Genomic DNA, 18,244 nt, shown 5'->3' with positions numbered 1-18,244 from the left:
TCCTCAAGCTAAAGGAACTAAGTGGGAATGGGAAGAGTACCAACCGGACAATATTTCAACACCATATGTCTTCAAGAATATGAGGAACATTAAAGACAATGGACCTTCTGTAATTTCTGTGACCAGTGCTAAAGCAGAACTGCGTATAAGTAGTGTTGGGAGAATTCCTGTAGGACGGAGTGAATGTATTTTGACATTGACTATTGAAGGTGCTAATAACAGGATACTATCAATTACCTGTTGGGTGGTCCAGGGTATGTTACATATCATTTTTGTTACCACCTGTGTTCTTGGCCCCTCCATCATATCACCTGAATTTAAAGTTGTATAATGACATTTCCAAGACTAGATACAAACGAACAATAAGTACAGATGAGGTTGACCAGACAGATACCACTTTGCAACTATATGTCGATTTCAATTTGGGTTTGTTCTTTTTTGTGGGTGCTGCATTGAAAGCAGAAGGATAAGGTGATTAACTCGTGTTGTGGAAGCTGTTACCAGCCAGACAGCAATGGCACTTGGGAACATTACAGAAGAGCTACAAATTGCGAGGATCGTAGCACTCCAAAATAGGATGGTGCTTGACGTGGTTTTGGCTGATCGAGGTGGTGCATGTCGCATCATCGGTAGCAGTTGCTGTGTTTTCATACCGGATCACTCACCATCAGTATATAATGCAATCTCAAAACTGCATAGGATTGCTGCAGAAATTCACACAGAGACTGGTACATGGACATTTCAAACTGGATATGGACACTCTTTGCTACTTGAGGCTGGAAGCTACTGACTATTCTATGTATACTACCGGTGATACTATTTACATGCTGTACTTGTATACAACGCGGTCCTATGCTTTGCTCCATGTGCATCACTGCTTGTACACCTGCCAAAAGAAATATTGCAGACATAAAAGCACAGCAAATGTTGAATAAAGAGATATCTGAGATGATGAGCATCAATGTACAGGATGCATATCTAGATTACCCCAGATAATCGAATGTCTTCCGCTAATGCTGAAAGGGTTGTCTGTTGTAATTTAGCAGCGATTAGGTTAAGCATTAGCAGAAGCAGAAGACATCTTGTATTTAGAGACTATCTTGTCCGTTGTGTGGAATCCATTTTGTATTTCTGGCAGCCATTTTGTTTGCCCTGTGCTCTGTCCTACATTCCTGTCAACTGCTCTTGAAATCTGCCTAGAGACGAGATATATGTCCTCAACTTGTAACTGTCAGGATGTGTCTGCCAGAATTAGCTAACTGTCAGCCCCTCCCACTTGTTGCCAGCACACTCTCTGTATGACCTTGTATGTATTTGAAATCAGCATTCTGTACTTGTACCGCCTTCATTTGAGCCCCTGTGTGGGTATAAAAGGACCAAGATCCTACAAGTCAGTGTGCTACTTCATGCATTACCGAAGGGTGCTCTGTGAATGTAGTTCCACCTCATGAGATTTAATAAACTCTGTCTTTTCTATTCTAGTTTCTGTGCCAACTTCTTCCTATTGGTCTGAGGACTCTGTGCAGAGAAGGGTGAATCACTTGCACTGGTAGGCCTTGCTGAGGCTCACCACCACATGGGGTGAATGTATGACATTGTTCTGCATTCTATCCATCAACTGTTGTTTTTGCATTTGTCACACTGAGTGGGACTGGTATGCTCAGACGTGAGTCCCATGCTCTCCACACCACTGGAGTCAAGCTATCCTGGCTGATGATGGCTGATAGCCAGAAACCAGTCCTAGGATGCTTGATTCCGGTCCATGGGATACATGGCTTGGCAGTTCGGGCTAGACTGTTCCCATGAGGCACAGGGTCAAGGCTGATTTGCATATGGCCATGTCTGAACCGGGGTGGTGTGAAGTGCAAAAAAACTATGGATTTAGGCCCAGAACTCTGTACTGGGGTGAATGTATGACATTATTCTGCATTCTGTCCATCAACTGTTGTTTTAACCGGAGCAGATAATCCATGTTGATTGTTCAAACATTGATTATGGATGCCCTTATTAAAATGGATCCACACTCCCGGTTCCACTAGATCTATCAAGATGATCTCATTATGGGGCAAAGATTATGGGAGATGACATGTCTGATTAAGAGAGATGACGAGTGTGGGCGACTTCTGGTAAGTGGTTTGTCTGTTTCCAGTATAGTCTTATGGCAATGGTGTGTATTGGTAAAGCAAGCTAAATAAAAAAGTGCCTAATGGCGATTTACCAGGTTAATGTCTGTCACCACTTATACATACAATCTTTGCATGAACTACTGGCGAAGATTAACGTTACTTTATCAAACATGGAACTATATACTTGGTTGTATTCCACCACACAAAAAATCCAAAAACCGAAAGACAGTTGAAGTAGCATTTCCGGTAGATAAGCAGTGGATGTAATAGAGCTGGTTAATCCTGAATGCAGGCAATATAGAATCATGCTGTTATAACAAAAACTAATGCTAAAAACATGTCATTCTCAGTGTCTTATCCGCATATAAAATAAATAACAAAAAGGCTCAACCTACTGAATTGTTCATGCATTCTCATTAAAAGCCAAGTTACACCCATGCGGGGAGGACAGGAGAGTATGATTATAGAATTGTAAGAAGAAAATAAATCAAATTATATCAAATCTTTTTTTGTTAGCTCATTTAATTTTCTTAGTAGTTGGATTATTACTTTTACCACCTGCACCACTTCCCACTTCTTCATTTAGATCCAGTCGGTTTTAGCAGTGGGGGTGATACAATTATGATACTTATAAAACAAAAATGCTTACACTTAAGCAATAAACAAAGATGTTCATGGGTATGTAATCATTTGATTACAAATACTCTTTGAATGGAGGTTTCAATTCTTACACCATCCCATCTACTTATCAAATTATGTCTCTGTTGCTGGAAGCCTAGTATTAACTATTAAACATATTTGTGTTGCTCTGGGGTAATTGGCTTATCCGGCATTGAAATCTGACTATAGAGTGGTTTATCACAGCAAGGATTCTAGAGGGGACAGTTTGGTATTTTATCATTTCTCAATATTATTTCAGAATAGGTGGATCTGTCAGGATGAATACCACACAAATATTTTAGGATGATGGAGCCAGCAAGTATGGAATGGTCACAGTTAAAGGAGCTACCTTCTAACTGTTTTGGGAACAAATCACTCGTATTAGTATAAAATGGCAGCTGAATCGCATATAAATTGCGTTTGTTTTTAACGTATCCAGGTTGTTGTATTTCACTATTTTAGTTTGCACTCTGCAGTGATCACCATCTGCTTCGCACCACGCTGCACACTGGTGGATGAAGTGCATGTTGTGATTGTGTAACATCTGACCATTTGATGAGAATCTACTTTTAAAACTATTTTAAATCCAGCTACTGTGAGTTAGTTTTATATCGCAATGAAATGTGTAATTATTTGATAATTGATTCATGTATTTGTAGTCTTACGTTATGAATAACAGACACAGTGGTATCACAGAGCTCTAGAAATGGAAAAAAGTTTTACATTTGAAAATCACTAGATGGTACGAGAAGGGACTACCAATCTGAGACATAAACAAGTTACCAGATACAGTTTATCATTTAATGAGCCATTTTTTAATACTAATTACAGTGCACCGGACATAATATCAAGATATTCAGAAAAGAAGTGGAGGCTATAGCAAAGTGCATCACACTAACCATATTTTTAAGTAGAAATTAAACTTTCAAAATACCATTGAAATAGCAGATGCTCAAGTTCTATTTGGAATATTTAGGTAAAGGGAAGGTTACATAAAAGTGACCAATGAAATGTTCATTTTGCCTGCTTTTATTCGAGCCAGGTACTTTTATCACAAGCTGGGAATCCAATGAGAAACTTTCATAATTCCTATAAAAAAAAATACGATGTAGTGTGTTTGAATTGATTAGTTTTAGAAAGATAGAAGTGCTAGCATATTTTGGATATGCTCTACCCACTAAATAAAGCTGACCACACAAAAACAGTAGTCATGCAGTGGCACATATAGACAGAGCTGCAGACTCCAAATGTGGTGCATAATCTGCAAACCAGTTGGCCACAAAAACACACAATTTCTTTCTTCCAAATGTTGGAATTATATTTTATGCAAAGTAAGTTCTGTTTTACAGCCCAGATTGTACAGCAATTCAAAACATATCGATAAGCAAATATAGTTCCCGCTCAGTGTAGAATAAATGACAAAATGATTCACTTACTTAATTGCACGGACGTTCTCCTGAGAGATTTCCTCGTGAATCCTGAAATAAATAAAAAAAAATGCAAGGTATTTCAGTTAATTTAGTTCCAGTCTCAATCACTGGTACATCAAATAACAAACTAACTGAGTTTTACTCAACACTCACTTGATGAGAAAGGAAAAAAAAAGCAAGTTTTGAAAACTATCTAGACTGCAGGAGGCTGTTTTAGCAAAAGTACATATCAAGTAAGGTACCTCCGCCCCTCTTCCAAGGATCAGAAATGGTGGTTTTGCACTATGACATATCATATTAGTGTGGTTTACACTGTGGTTCATAGTATCTTTGTCATGTTGATATGAATAAAGAAAACATATTTAAGGACTTTCTCTGCTACACACTTTGTGGATTTGACATCTTCTACTTAGCTCTCCAGCAGCCATCTATATTTAATAAAAATAATACATAAAATAATTGTATACACAAATGGGCATTGGGGCTGCCTCCTTCAGCCATTGCTACCGTCGTGTCTCATACAAATGTTGCTTCAGCTCGCACGGCAACACGCAGAGAGTGGGGAATCGGGTTGGCCCCTTATACCACTGGCATGTTGACAGTGCTAGGCTGACACAGATTCCTTGTCTGCGGTGCCTGGCAGTATGAGTGAAGGCATTTTGCCTACCCATTGTCTGCTTTTGTATTAGGAAGAAACAGGCACTCATAGTCAAAAGAAGCCCCCTGAAAGGAAATGTGCAGGTATCCCACTGTGAGGAGAAAGATCTTTCTAGCAATTACATATTATATTCCTCCTAAAGTTGGCCTGTGCATTCTGTTTGCTATTGTTGCTCATTTTCTTCACCACCCTCCTTCAATGATTTCATGCTTGTTCATAGTATTGCCTGCATGTTCTTTGCTACTCCTTCCTTCTTAACCCAGCTCACAGACATCGCAGCTCGTCTCTGCCCCCTACCTTCTTGCCAGAGCTCCTGCTCTGCCCCTCCCCCCCTCCTTTGGTTCCGGCTCCAGCATCCCTTTCACTCTTCTCGTCTCCTCCACCCTACCACTTCTGTTGTTTCATGTCTTTGTGTTTTGGAGCCAGTATTGCTTTGCACGCGAGCTTCCCCTGCTGCTGGTACATGCATCCGCAATATGTACTACAAAGCCCTGTATCATGCATGTTCCATCACTACTACAAACACAATAATTTGCACCAGCACTAAAAGCACGGTTACTACTATATTCAGCATCACCACTACCACAACATCCCCACTCCCACCACCAACAACTCCATTATCACTACCATCGTCACAGCATCACCCCTACTACAGTCATCACCAACAGCACTATGCTTGACACACTACAAGCAGTACTATAAACACCACTATGAACACCCTTTTACCACTATCATATCAAACCCACTGTCTCCACCACCACTACCACCACCAACCTCACTACAAAAACCGTTGTCAGCTTTGCTAGTAATTTAACAACTCTTCATCTGCTATCACTTCTACTTCCAAAACCACAACTACCTTAATCACTTAATCAACATCAGTACTACGACCAATTATACCAGTGTTACCACTACTACCATCACTACTTCTACAACCATCGTCACCTCTGGGAGCAGGAGATGCTGACTCAGACCAACAGCAGCCTCTTACTTCATTAAAAAAAAAGAATTGGATTGCAACCCAGTACTCAGCTTGGCTGTGAGCATCCTTAGAGAGTGTTCGTACTCCCTAGCTTTTTTTTCTTAAATTGCTCGATTGTCATAGTGGCCACTGAAGCCTTCAGGGTGTGCACTGCTTTTCATAGATGGGGATCTCTGTACAATATCTTCAATCTGAGCCCTGAACAGATGTGTGCTATATTGCTAGATCCTTACATTATTTTGATATTGGATAGAAACCAATGCAATTGGAAAAAAAAAGTTATTTAAACCTTTGATCTAAGTTTTCAGTTAGCTCCAACAATATAATTTGGCACTCACTGCATCCATGTCATGGCATTAACTCCAACAATATAAATTGTATAAAACAGAGGTTGCAAAAAAAAAAAAGAAAAATTGGTAATTAGGAATCCAGGGATAATGGTCTGATGTCCCTCCTAGACTTCCATCCCCGCATGCTCAGGTCTTTCATTAGGATTCTCAAACACTATCTTGCTTCATGACCATTAATGGGGCAGGATTTATGTTATGTTATGCTAACAGGGTATTTGTAGAGAGCACAGCTACTCGAAAGAGTGTCCCTGCGCTAGGTGGGTGTGAAAGTTCAGGCTAACTAAAACGATGTAAAGGCTATTGCTGGAACAACCAAGGGGCAGATTTTACAATAACTGGCGCATCCCTGCATATCAGCAGTGATGCACCAGTTATTGTGCGCCGCAGCTCCGCCAACCTGGATGCGGCGCTTTTACAATGCGGCGCACCATGGGGCAAAAACAGCACAGATGCGTCACACATCTGTGCCGTAAAAGCAGAGCATTGCTGGAGATGCATCGTAAGCGCGACGCAGCTCCAGCAATGCTCTGGGGGGCCCGATCTCCACAATGCTGCGTCAATCCTTACGCCTGCTTCAAGCAGGTGCAGGGTTTTGATGCAGCATGGGCCCAAAAGTGACTGAGTGAAATCTTGTAGATTTCACTCAGCCACTTTTGGGAGGCGTTCCTGTGCCTACTTCTGGTGCAGGGATTTACAACGTGACGCATCTGGGAGATGCGTCACGTTGTAAATACCCGCACCATGGCGCATCTTTTGCGCCACCGCTGCGTCACAAAAGTGATGCAACAGTGGCGTAAAAGAGACACAGGGGACTTGTAAATCTGCCCCCAAGTCTTTAAGGACTTCCGAAAAGAGAGAAGGTCATGCTTTTGTCTTAGAGTTAGCGGCACACGGTTCCAACGTTTGTCAGACTGCACCTGAAAAGATCGCACTCCGATTATAGAGTGGAGGGTCACATGAGTGTGTGACAGAGACATCGCAGAGGAGCGCCGGGTGCGCCGAGGATGGTAAAACTGCAGGAGTGTGTGACTTCTTACAATAGTAAACTGTGTGCTCCAACTAAGCAGTATATCCCTTGCTGTTCCAAATAGGCCTATTTTCCTTTTATTGTTAATGTTGTTGTATGCATGTCTTCCTGTCCAGGATTTTAGGAATTCGGAATGCTGAATAGCCTCTTGAGTGAAATTCGACTTATTGTTACCTTATGCAGATGTTACTCATTGTATCCCTTTTCTCCAATGACTCCCTGTGTGATCTTGGGCAACTCTGTCCCCAAAATACTGTCAACTCCTCTAGTCTGTGACCAGACCTTGCCGGAGTCCCTGTCATTGAGTAATGGAATGTAATCATATAGGTGTTCAACTGGCTATGGAGGGCTGCTAGAGAGTGCATAATTTCATGGCTCCGAAGAAAAAGAATAGAACAAGGAATGTGTGGCTTGCCAAACATATACAAGAGAAGGCCCCAGTAGCATGAGATTACATCAGTGCTCTTAGTCTCCATTTTAGTTTCACATTATAGCTTGACATTTTTTTCAATGTTGACCTTTTACATGTTTCACACATAAGCACAGTCCGGGCACACGTGGTGGGAATATGATGATGGTATGGCAGTCTTGTTTAGATCAAAATTGCTGTGGTCGACACCAGTGTAATGTTTACAGGTATTTAATGAAGCAACATCAGAACGGAATCAAACAACCAGCCGACATGCGTTTCGTCACAAGGAAACTGTCCTGTGACTCTTCAGGGCTCTGTGGCGTTCGAAGAGTAAGTGGATGCGGTCTCACAGAGCCGGTGATAATTCCAACCTGGCCTGGCTGAAGACCGCTCTATGGCTCCAGACAAACCATTGTAACAGCTATGCACATTTGAAAAAGTGTTTTTATTACATGAACAGCCTTTGAAAGACATTCCGCAAAGTAGCACTTTTGCTGGGATTGTCCTGGAACACCGTACACTGTGACTGGGATGCAGCCATGCTGACTCTAACCGTTATCCTGCAAAGGAAAATAACCTGCTCTACATAAGATCAGCTTGCTTACGCTTCACACCCAGGTATGGGGGAGTTAGGCTAATCCAATTGATCTGGGAAAAGGCACTCCCACTATGCTCACAATGTAGGTAGTGTTAGATAGGAGTATAATCACATGGTGATAATGTTATCATGGTTGAACTGTTTATCTTTTTCACCATTCTTATAATACTGGTTACAATGCATTTTTTCAACTGCCTAATAATTGCAGCTCACACTTTCTATACAGGAATACGATTGGTTCAATAAATGTTTCAAAACCCTCATTTGTATCTTTCCTGTGTTTAACTCTGGCATGCAAAAGTAACAACAAAAGGGTAGATCTGTTCCCACTATTTCCTTGGGGAATAAGCATGGTCATGTTTGGGGGTGCTGATACCATCTTGTACCACGGTAAGGTTAGGGGTTCAGATGGGGCACTGTGAGCTAGCTAGGAAGATAGTCAACATTTTCTCCTGAGTCCCTATATTCTGAAGGTTATGTTGTCCATATACACAGTGCACCTTAATTTGGAGGAACCATATAACACTAAGGGCCAGAGGTACTAGCATTATGTTGGTCGCAAACGCTCCAATTCAACATTTGCAACCGCTAAACGGCTTTTTTATGCACTAATACAGGTTATGGAGTTAGAAGATTTTCCTACACATAAAATTGGATTAGAAATGGATACCAATATAGAAGGGTTGTTTTTTAGGTGTATTAATCTTTCTGACCAAAGTCTTATCATAATACATTCATATTTTTAAAGAATCTGTACTGAATTCGCAAAAGGCAATGTAAAAAAAAATTGTTGAAGAGTAGGAAGTGGTCCTTGGAACAAACCCAAAAAAGAAAACCCCAAGTTCTTTTGATAAGCAGTCCTGTTTTCTTTAAAAAAAAAACAGCTGCATTCAAAGAAATGTTTTTATTGACAGGCATTCACAGACTGGTTTCTGGAAGCCAGCAACCCTGTGATGGCATGTAATCAAAGTAAATTGCAACTTGCTACCTACATCTTTCATATTTATGCAGTAGGTCTGAAAGAGTCCCACTACCATTTGAATTTTCGTGCAGTGGTTCTGATTGGGATGCACTATGATTCAAATTGTTATGAACCAACCTATTAGCATCTAGGTCAGTTCTTAAAATTTTTTACAGGTCGCAAAAATGCTAGTCCCAATTAGGGACCGGTATTCCGTGACCAGTTATTGATACATCTAGCCCGTGAATCTGTGACACTTAGGGGCCCATTATGATGGCGGGCGAACCAGTAAACAGGACTGACCGCCAGAGGTGCGGTGGTCCCGCTGTGCTAATTAGGATGCGACCACCACCCTGGTGGTCGCATCCTACATATTCAAAATTGTGGCGGGTGGTGCTGTAAGTAGCACCCGCCACAATGTTGAATATGCATGCTGTGCATTGGCATTGACAATGTGACAGGCACCGTGCGTTGCCTGCCACCTTGTGTATGCCAATGTAGGGGGGGTACCATGGATGATGATGAAAGCAGTCAAACAGTTCAGCGCTAAGTGGACTGTGCACCTACTGCAATTCATTTCACAATGAGGGAGGGAATTTTCAACATCTATATCATCTAGACATTTTGGTTAAAAAAAGTCCAGAGCTTCTAAAAATAGAAATAGTTTTACAGAGATAAATACATGTCATCAGTATGTAATCAGTCGTGTGTGTCAATTATTAATTTTTTAGCATACAACTCATGAACATAATAGGTATGGTTCCCAGCCTTACCTGGTCAAGATATCTTTTGCTCCCTATAATAAGACAGAAAAAAGAATGATGGTTTTTATTAGACTCTTTCTTTCTTTGAAGTGTAAGCAGCACTACCAGTATGCACTTTAATATTGCATCATGGAACTTCAGGCGTCTTTGTGTAGGGCACACACATCTAACATTTGATTTGGGATGGCAAGAGTTCAGAGTATCCAGCAAGATGGGAAAAGTTTTTCATTTTAAGAAAAGTTGCTTTAGATAATCCAACTAATTCCATAAAACAATATTCAGATAGAAAAATGGCATATTAAAAACTGGAAATACTGCAATCTATCCTGCTTGAAATAATTATTCTGGTTGATTTGGAATAGGAGTATCAATGAGTTCCTTGGTTTAGTAGAAAACAATGGCCACATATGTTGAGAAGTGGTCAGTTTTTGGTACTTGTGTTGTGGGTCCGAATAAAGTTCTGATGTAGGACTAATATGGAAATCAACCAAGAATACTGAGGGTTATACATATGAATGTGTTATGAATTGTAGTAATACCTCACTCAGTAAGCAATAATAGTACACGCTGCAGTATTGATTTGGGCTGTATTACCGCTAGGTTAGGAATTCTGCAGGTCAGACTAGGGAATAACATGGCAATAGAACATATTTACCACTTTCCAATGTGAAGGTTTTTCTCCACTGAAATGTGTACAAGCAGTTGCCTGGCAGGATAGTAGTGAGAATGATGCCATGATGGAACTTCTGTGCATGCACACATGGTGGCACATGTTATGCCCTGTATGTAAATCCACTGGGTGGGGGGCACAGGCGGACCCTGTAGGGCCCCCTTTGTTTCCTCCCCACCAGGGTTTTCATGGAGGAGAAACCGCCTTTAAAACCCTGGTAGAGAGAAAACTCCTAATATGCTTGGTGGGACCACAGCAGTCCCACCAAGCAGATAGATGCCGCTGAACCGCCGCACCACCGCCAAGGAACACCAGTTCCAGGACAGCATGATCACTAGGGTCATAATGTGGCCGTCGCAAGACCATCACCACCACCACATGTAGTAAGTTGGTCCAGGCAAGTAGGTATATTTTAAGATGTATTTATTAAGATGTTAAGTTAGTCAAGATCTAGTCAAAGTCTAGCCCCACCAGGAGCAGCCAGCAGGTAGCTCAGCCCCATCTTAACTGTCAAAAGTCCCCCAGCATCACTCAACATTCTGTGTTACATCACAGCACTGAACATTCTACTGGGTGTTATTAAAATGGTAGAAGCATACATTAGGAGACACTACTTACAGATTATAACATCACACCACCAATCTCATGGTCCCAGGCCATGGATAGGACATCAAAATTGACAGATTTGCTTTATATGAATTTCTGTGTAGTTTTTATTATAAATGCGTTAAACTGTGCTCAAATTGTACCTCTACATAGTTTATGTACATTGTATTTATTTATTTATTTTAGAGGTTTTATATGGCGCTGGCTGGACCCTAGCACTCTACATGATAGAGATAGTTATGGTAGGAGACAAATAGCAACATCAAGGATTTCTAAGAACATCAGAGCGGTTAACATGACTGACATACATACAGTTAAAACAACAATTACAACGTCATGGACTAACTGTAGGTAAAGCAGAGAGGTTATTCATATCATGTAAACTGATAGCCAGATAAAAGAGTTAAATACTAAGCATGGGCGAAATTTGCAAATTCGCGGATTTCCTCACGATATCGCAAAAAAAATCTGCAAATTCATGAATTTTCCCACAAAATCGCATATTGCGATTTGCCCTGGAGTAATTTTTACTGGCTAATCCAGTAAACGCTCCCTCATTGGGTAAATGTATAGTGCTTTGACTACACTGCAGCTGCGTAAAGGGTCAGAAGATGTGTCTCCAGTGACCATGTGTGCCTGTAACACAGGCACAGGCACACATGGTCACTGGAGACACATCTTCTGACCCTTTACGCAGCTACAGTGTAGTAAAAGCACTATGGGGCAGATTTACAAACCGCTTGCACCTCTTTTGCGCCGCAGTTACGTCACAAGATTTCACTCAGTCACTTTTAGGCCAATGCTGCGTCAAAACCCTGTACCTGCTTGAAGCAGGCGCAAGGCTTGACACAGCATTGGGGAGATAGGGCCCCCCAGAGCATTGCTGGAGCTGCGTCGCGCTTGCGACGCAGCTCCAGCAATGCGCTGCTTTTACGGCACAGATGCGTGATGCATCTGTGCCATTTTTGCCACATGGTGCGCCGCATTGTAAATGTGGCGGACCATGGGTGGCGGAGCTGCGGCGCACAATAACCGGCGCATCCCTGGGGATGCGCCAGTTATTGTAAAGCTCCCCCTATACATTTAGCCAACGAGGGAGCACTTACTGATTAGACAGTAGAAAGTACTCCAGTTGAGTAAAGGTATTGCACAAAACGGTGGCATCTTCGTGGACAAACACGCAGGGCGGGATTCATTCTGCCCCCTGTTAGACTCGTTTTTTGTGCCCTTCTGCCCTCTGTTAGACTTGTTTTTCCCTTGTTTTGTGCCCTTCTGCCCTCTGTTAGACTCGTTTTACCCTTGTTTTGTGCCCTTCTGCCCTCTGTTAGACTCGTTTTTCCCTTGTTTTTCTGCCCTTCTGCCCTCTGTTAGACTCGTTTTTCCCTTGTTTTTCTGCCCTTCTGCCCTTTGTTAGACTGCGTTTTGTGCCTTTCTGCCCTCTGCATCACCACATCATCACTCAGCGCTACCCCAGCACCACTCAGCACCGCCACAGCATCACTCAGCACCACCACATTATTACTCAGCACCACCACAGCACCACTCAGCACCACCACAGCACCACTCAGCACCACCACAGCATCACTCAGCACCACCACAGCACCACTCAGCCCCACCACAGCACCACTCTGCGCCACCACAGCATCACTCAGCGCCACCACAGCATCACTCAGCGCCACCACAGCATCACTCAGCGCCACCACATTATCACTCAGCACCAAAACAGCACCACTCAGGACCACCACAGCATCACTCAGCACCACCACAGAATCACTCAACAGCACCACAGCACCACTCAGCACCACCACAGCACCACTCACCGCCACCACAGCATCACTCAGCACCACCACAGCATCACTCAGCACCACCACAGCACCACTCAGCACCACCACAGCACCACTCACCGCCACCACAGCATCACTCAGCATCACCACAGCATCACTCAGCACCACCACAATATCACTCAGTAGCACCACAGCACCACTCACCACCACCACAGCATCACTCAGCACCACCACAGCATCACTCAGCACCACCACAGCACCACTCAGCACCACCCCAGCACCACTCACCGCCACAACAGCATCACTCAGCACCACCACAGCATCACTCAGCACCACCACATTATCACTCAGCATCACCACAGCACCACTCAGCACCACCACAGCATCACTCAGCACCACCACAGCACCACTCAGCATCACCACAGCACCACTCAGCACCACTCAGCACCACCACAGCACCACTCAGCGCCACCCCAGCATCAATCTGCGCAACCATTCAACAACAACTGGTTCAAATGTGTTCTCTCAATGTTTCAAGCTTTATAATACATGTCACAAAAAGATGTTAATATTTCACTTCTCTTCTTGGATTTTCGTCACAATAAAATACACTGAACATAATCTTCACAAAAGTTATGTACAAAAGTTAAGCTATTGCCATTATAAATTAAAATCACTTTTATTTGAGTATTAATTGTTTAAAAAAATTAAAAGCCATTGTAATTTGTAATATCAATACATCTAAGTCACGTATGTACAAAACATGTTGCATTACAAATGCTATAGGTGTCACATTTGCGAAAGTTATAACTATCGGCATTGTAAATGACAAAGCTATTAATTTAGCTATTTTCAAAACCAACACATAACTAAAAAAAATAGTCATTTACAAGACCAATAGCTCAAACTTTCCTAATGACCTATTGCATTGCATATGCTTGTTTTTATATCTGTCAGTGCTTCCTGTTGAGGTTTAATTTTCGTGACAGGCGCCTCATTGCCTACTTGTAACTATTCTCTGACCCTGCTTCAAGGGTCAGAGCAGGGTCAGAGCAGGGTCTTTATTTCTTTTCTTATTAACTTTTATTCGATTATAAGTTTATATAATCATGAAAAGTACATTTTTAAAAAAGAACTTTTTGGATATAGAACAAAGGTAAAAACCGTAGGCATTAGAGTCACAAAAATTAAATCATTATACAGAGTAACTTTTGAAATGGTGGTGTGGTTTCTGGAAACTAGAAAAATACTGTTTTACATAGAGACATTGCGACGTGTTAAAATTACTGTTTTCAAAAAGATTGCTATCAGTTTGGCTTCATGCGGGGATTTCGGGGATTGTAAATAGGAAAGTGCTGGATACGATTGTCTGAGTCCACTGGAACGGAGGATGGGAATAATCCATGTTTTCCTTGCTTGTCTGTAATATTTACAAAAGAGGACGACGTGAATCGTGGATTGTGCTGAGACTCCATCACATGGGCAACTCATCAAATTACGGGACCAGTTCTTTATTTCCGGGAATGAGACCAGACGATAAAAGAGATCGAAACGGAATCTTGTAATTAAAAAATTTTCATAGTTCGATAGGAAATATGTCAAGTAGGGCTGAATAAGTTTTCCTGGGTGTAACAAGCAAGTTTTCTCATTTTGTGTTTTGGTCATCTCTGCTTGGTTTCGGAGTTCTCTTAAATGGCCCATACATATTTGCTTTAGCTGTTTCTTTGAAATGTCTTCAATTGAAGGTGGTTCGAGGAAATAATGGTCACAGTTCAGATCTTTAAAGAACTTATGAATGTAATTAAGCCACGGGATTTTCCGCCAATTTGATAAGCCAAGACAGTCAGTGATAAGGGAACGGGTTATATGACTTTCAGGATTGCACCATATTCGTTGCCACATTAGGATAGGCTGGCATCGGATGGTGTCGATAATGTATTCCATGCCTAGCTCCCGGTGCGAGGCTAAAATCGGGGAACTTTGAGGAAGAGCTAGGATGTATTTGATAAAGGCATTTTCGGTGACCTGAAGTTGGTCAATACATCCATGGCCCCAGATACCAGCTCCGTAGGTGGCCACACTGTGGCATTTTGCGTAATATATGGCTAACAATTCCGGTGGGGCTGGTTTGCCTAGTTTCCTCGAAAAAGCGATTAGTGCGGAAGTAGCACGGCGAAAAGAGAGATTTCTGGCTTCCACTGCCTTGCGCCAGTTCATTGTGTCATCCACTAGGATGCCCAGATATGGGTACACCGGGGTTTTTTCTAGTCTGTTGTTATTAATCATTATGGGCTTGGATACTTTTGTCCTTGGGCCAATGTTCATTGTGAAAGTTTTTTTGATGTTAACTTTGAGGCCAAGTGAGTCCATAAATGTCACATATTTATTAAGCTGTCGCTGGAGTTGGTTTGAGGTCCGTGCCAGGATTACAGAGTCGTCGGCATACAGGAGGATAGGTATCGGGCGGTGGTCTATCTGGGGAAGGTCCTGGCTCCCTTCCAACATCACCTGTTCAAGTCCGTTTGTGTAGAGGTTGAACAGGAAGGGAGCCAGTACACATCCCTGCCTTACTCCTCTCGAGATTTGGAAGGGCCGTGATAGTTCACCGTTAATGCCAAATCGGGCTCGACCTTCTGCGTTGGTGTATAGCTCTCTTAAAAAGGCTAGTATGGGAGGGTCCACACCGAGGTGAGCTAGAATTTGCCAGAGCTTTGCGTGCTGGACGCAGTCGAATGCCGCGCTTAAGTCTACATAGACCAGGAAGATGTTACCTCCTTTAGCTCGAGCGTATTTTCCGGCCAGAAGGACGAGATTTAGGGCCTGTTCTACGGTTCCGAGCCCCTTCTGGAAACCATATTGCAGGTCAGTAATGATGTTATTCTCCCGGGCCCAGGATTGTAGTCGGTCCAGGAGTAATCGACCTGCAATCTTGCCCGTGGAGTCCAGAAGGGAGATCGGTCTGTAGCAAATAGGGTCGTTGCGGTCACCTTTTTTGAAGATGGGTAATAATGTCGAGGTTGACCATGAATGGAGGAGTCCGGTTGAGGCTACTGCTAACATGACCCGTGTAATTATTTTCGACCAATGATCGACATCATGTAGGAACAAGTCCATTGGAACCCCGTCTGGACCAGGGGCTTTGCCTGTTTTTGAGGCCTTGATTGCCTTTGTGACTTCACTTAAAGTAAAATGTAAATTGATCGAGTAGATGTTGTTCTTCGCCAGTTCGAGTTCCTGTGTTTGGATGGTTGGTGCGGCATCTGATGGTGTTCCGAAAATTTTTGAAAAGTGGGAGACCCAGTCCTCCTCAGTTATTGCCACGTCTAGATGGTCAGGATCGCTGGTGTTGGCCAGGAGGGGTGATCTTATGGTCTGCCAAAATGCAGTGCTGTCTTTCCTTTGTGCACTGTCATGTAATCGCAGCCAGAGGTCTCGCTTGATCTGTTTTTTGCGGTTTTTCCGAGCGGTATTGTAGGTTTTCCTCAATTGGGAGATTTTTTGGGGGTCTCTTGGTTGTTTGTGTAGAGCTTCTTTGAGGGATGTGAGTGCCTTCCGACAGGTGGTATCGAACCATCTCGCGGTAGGGAGTCTGGTCTTGTTTTTTGTGTTAATGAATAGCTCATCCCTTATTACTTTTTGGATGCTTTGGAAGGAGATGATAATTGATTCTGGTGGTGTCTCAGGGGACAAGCAGTTGGTTATCCAGTGGTGTGTTTTTCTGAGAATCCTCTGTGTCATCTCTTCCGGATCGATCTTTGTCAATTTAATTGCGTATCCGTTCAATTTCTTCATGGACAGTGATTGTTGATCAAGGGAACTAGGTTTTACGGGGAGTGTCCCTGCTTGCTTCATGTGGATTTCCACACTGAGCGGATAATGGTCGCTTATTGGGTTTGACCCAATTTCGTGATTACTTAGTTGCCCTTTGTAGGAATTTGAGGCTAAGATGTAGTCAATGGTTGAAAAACAGCCTCGCCCATGGAAGGTGGGTAGGTAGTCCTGCTCCGGATTGACTAGTTCATTGACAAAGTCCAGATCTAGTGCGAAGAGGATTTCGTTTAGTTTATTGCCACCTGGCGTATGCACGAAGTGAGGAAGAGGATTTCCAAGTTCGTTCTGAAGTCCGCAATTCCCGTTTCTGTGCATTGGGCACAGTCTAGTGTTGAAGTCGCCACCCCAGATAAGGTAAATTGTGGATTTGTTACTGGCTTTTTGAAGTGAAGTTATAGATGTGACTATTTCATCTAGGTGAGAGGAGCATTCCAAAGGGCTTGAGTTATTATAATAGTTTATGAGTATGTAGAGATTTCCTTTAGGTACTGTTAGCTGCGTGATTAGTATGATTTGAAAAAAGGGTGATTCCTTTAGTAATTTCACGCTGAAGGGGAGGGTGTTGGCAATATAGGTCGTGAGCCCCCCTTTTGGTCTGCCCATGTTACCAGGTATCGCTTGGGTGAAAAGAGTTTTATAGCCAGCTAAATAGAGTGGAGTTGTACACCAAGTTTCTTGCAGGCACAGTATTTGATATCTCTTTGCTGTGTCGAGCCATAAAGAGGAAGTTATTTTTGTGGTTAAGCCTGCGATGTTCCAAAAAACGATGGAAAGTGTCAAATTTGCGGATTGCTTCACGGTGTGTAATACTTTTGTCGGGTTGTTAGCGGCCTCGGTTACTGGTGTTTGTCGTAATTTGGCACAGGGGCGTTCAGCTGAAACTGTAAAGGCTGCAACTGGCTGGTGGCACGTTCCAGAGGTAGTGCCAGCTTCTGGTGAGGAGATGATAGAGGCAGCCTTTTTTGAAGCGTTAAAGAGCACTTTAGGTGGTTCCTGGGTGGTATGGGTAGGTATTTCGAGATTAGTAGGGAGAATGTTAAGTGGTTCCTGGGATGAAGTTTCGTGTTTGTCACAGGGGAACTCTACGGGTGCGGAATGTTGTGTGACATTAACTAACTGTGAAGTAATACCGGGTTTAACATGTCTAGGTTCTTCCCTGAATGGTCAGTCGACCATCTCAAGGCAATCAAAGCGGTTTTGGATTGGGAGACCCTGCCAGCCTTCGTAGGTTTGATAGGGTCTTTCTTGCCAATAGTGCCTCGGGCGTTCTCTTGGCCGTTCTCTTGGTCCACTCCTACCTGCATGGTCATATGTGTATTCCATCTGGTTCCATGGCACCTGATTCCATGGCTCCTGGTTCCATGGTTCTTTAGGAAGCTGGTGCC

General features: G+C 42.8%; 1 protein-coding gene across 1 annotated transcript in view; it reads right to left on the bottom strand.

Moving 5' to 3' along the window:
- LOC147701362 (zinc finger protein RFP-like) overlaps positions 1-18,244 on the bottom strand; it is a 396,387-nt gene that overhangs the window by 217,460 nt on the left and 160,683 nt on the right. The window contains exons 4-5 of the mRNA XM_086930058.1: positions 9,978-10,000; positions 4,223-4,264 (exon numbers count right to left, since the gene is read on the bottom strand). Coding sequence (XP_086786184.1) covers positions 4,223-4,264; positions 9,978-10,000 — 65 coding nt within the window. The remainder of the gene's footprint in view (positions 1-4,222; positions 4,265-9,977; positions 10,001-18,244) is intronic.

The sequence above is a fragment of the Lissotriton vulgaris genome, chromosome 7 (assembly GCF_964263255.1).
Source record: "Lissotriton vulgaris chromosome 7, aLisVul1.2, whole genome shotgun sequence".
NCBI classification, from domain to species: Eukaryota; Metazoa; Chordata; class Amphibia; order Caudata; family Salamandridae; genus Lissotriton; species Lissotriton vulgaris.
This window is presented reverse-complemented; position numbering and strand designations above follow the sequence as displayed.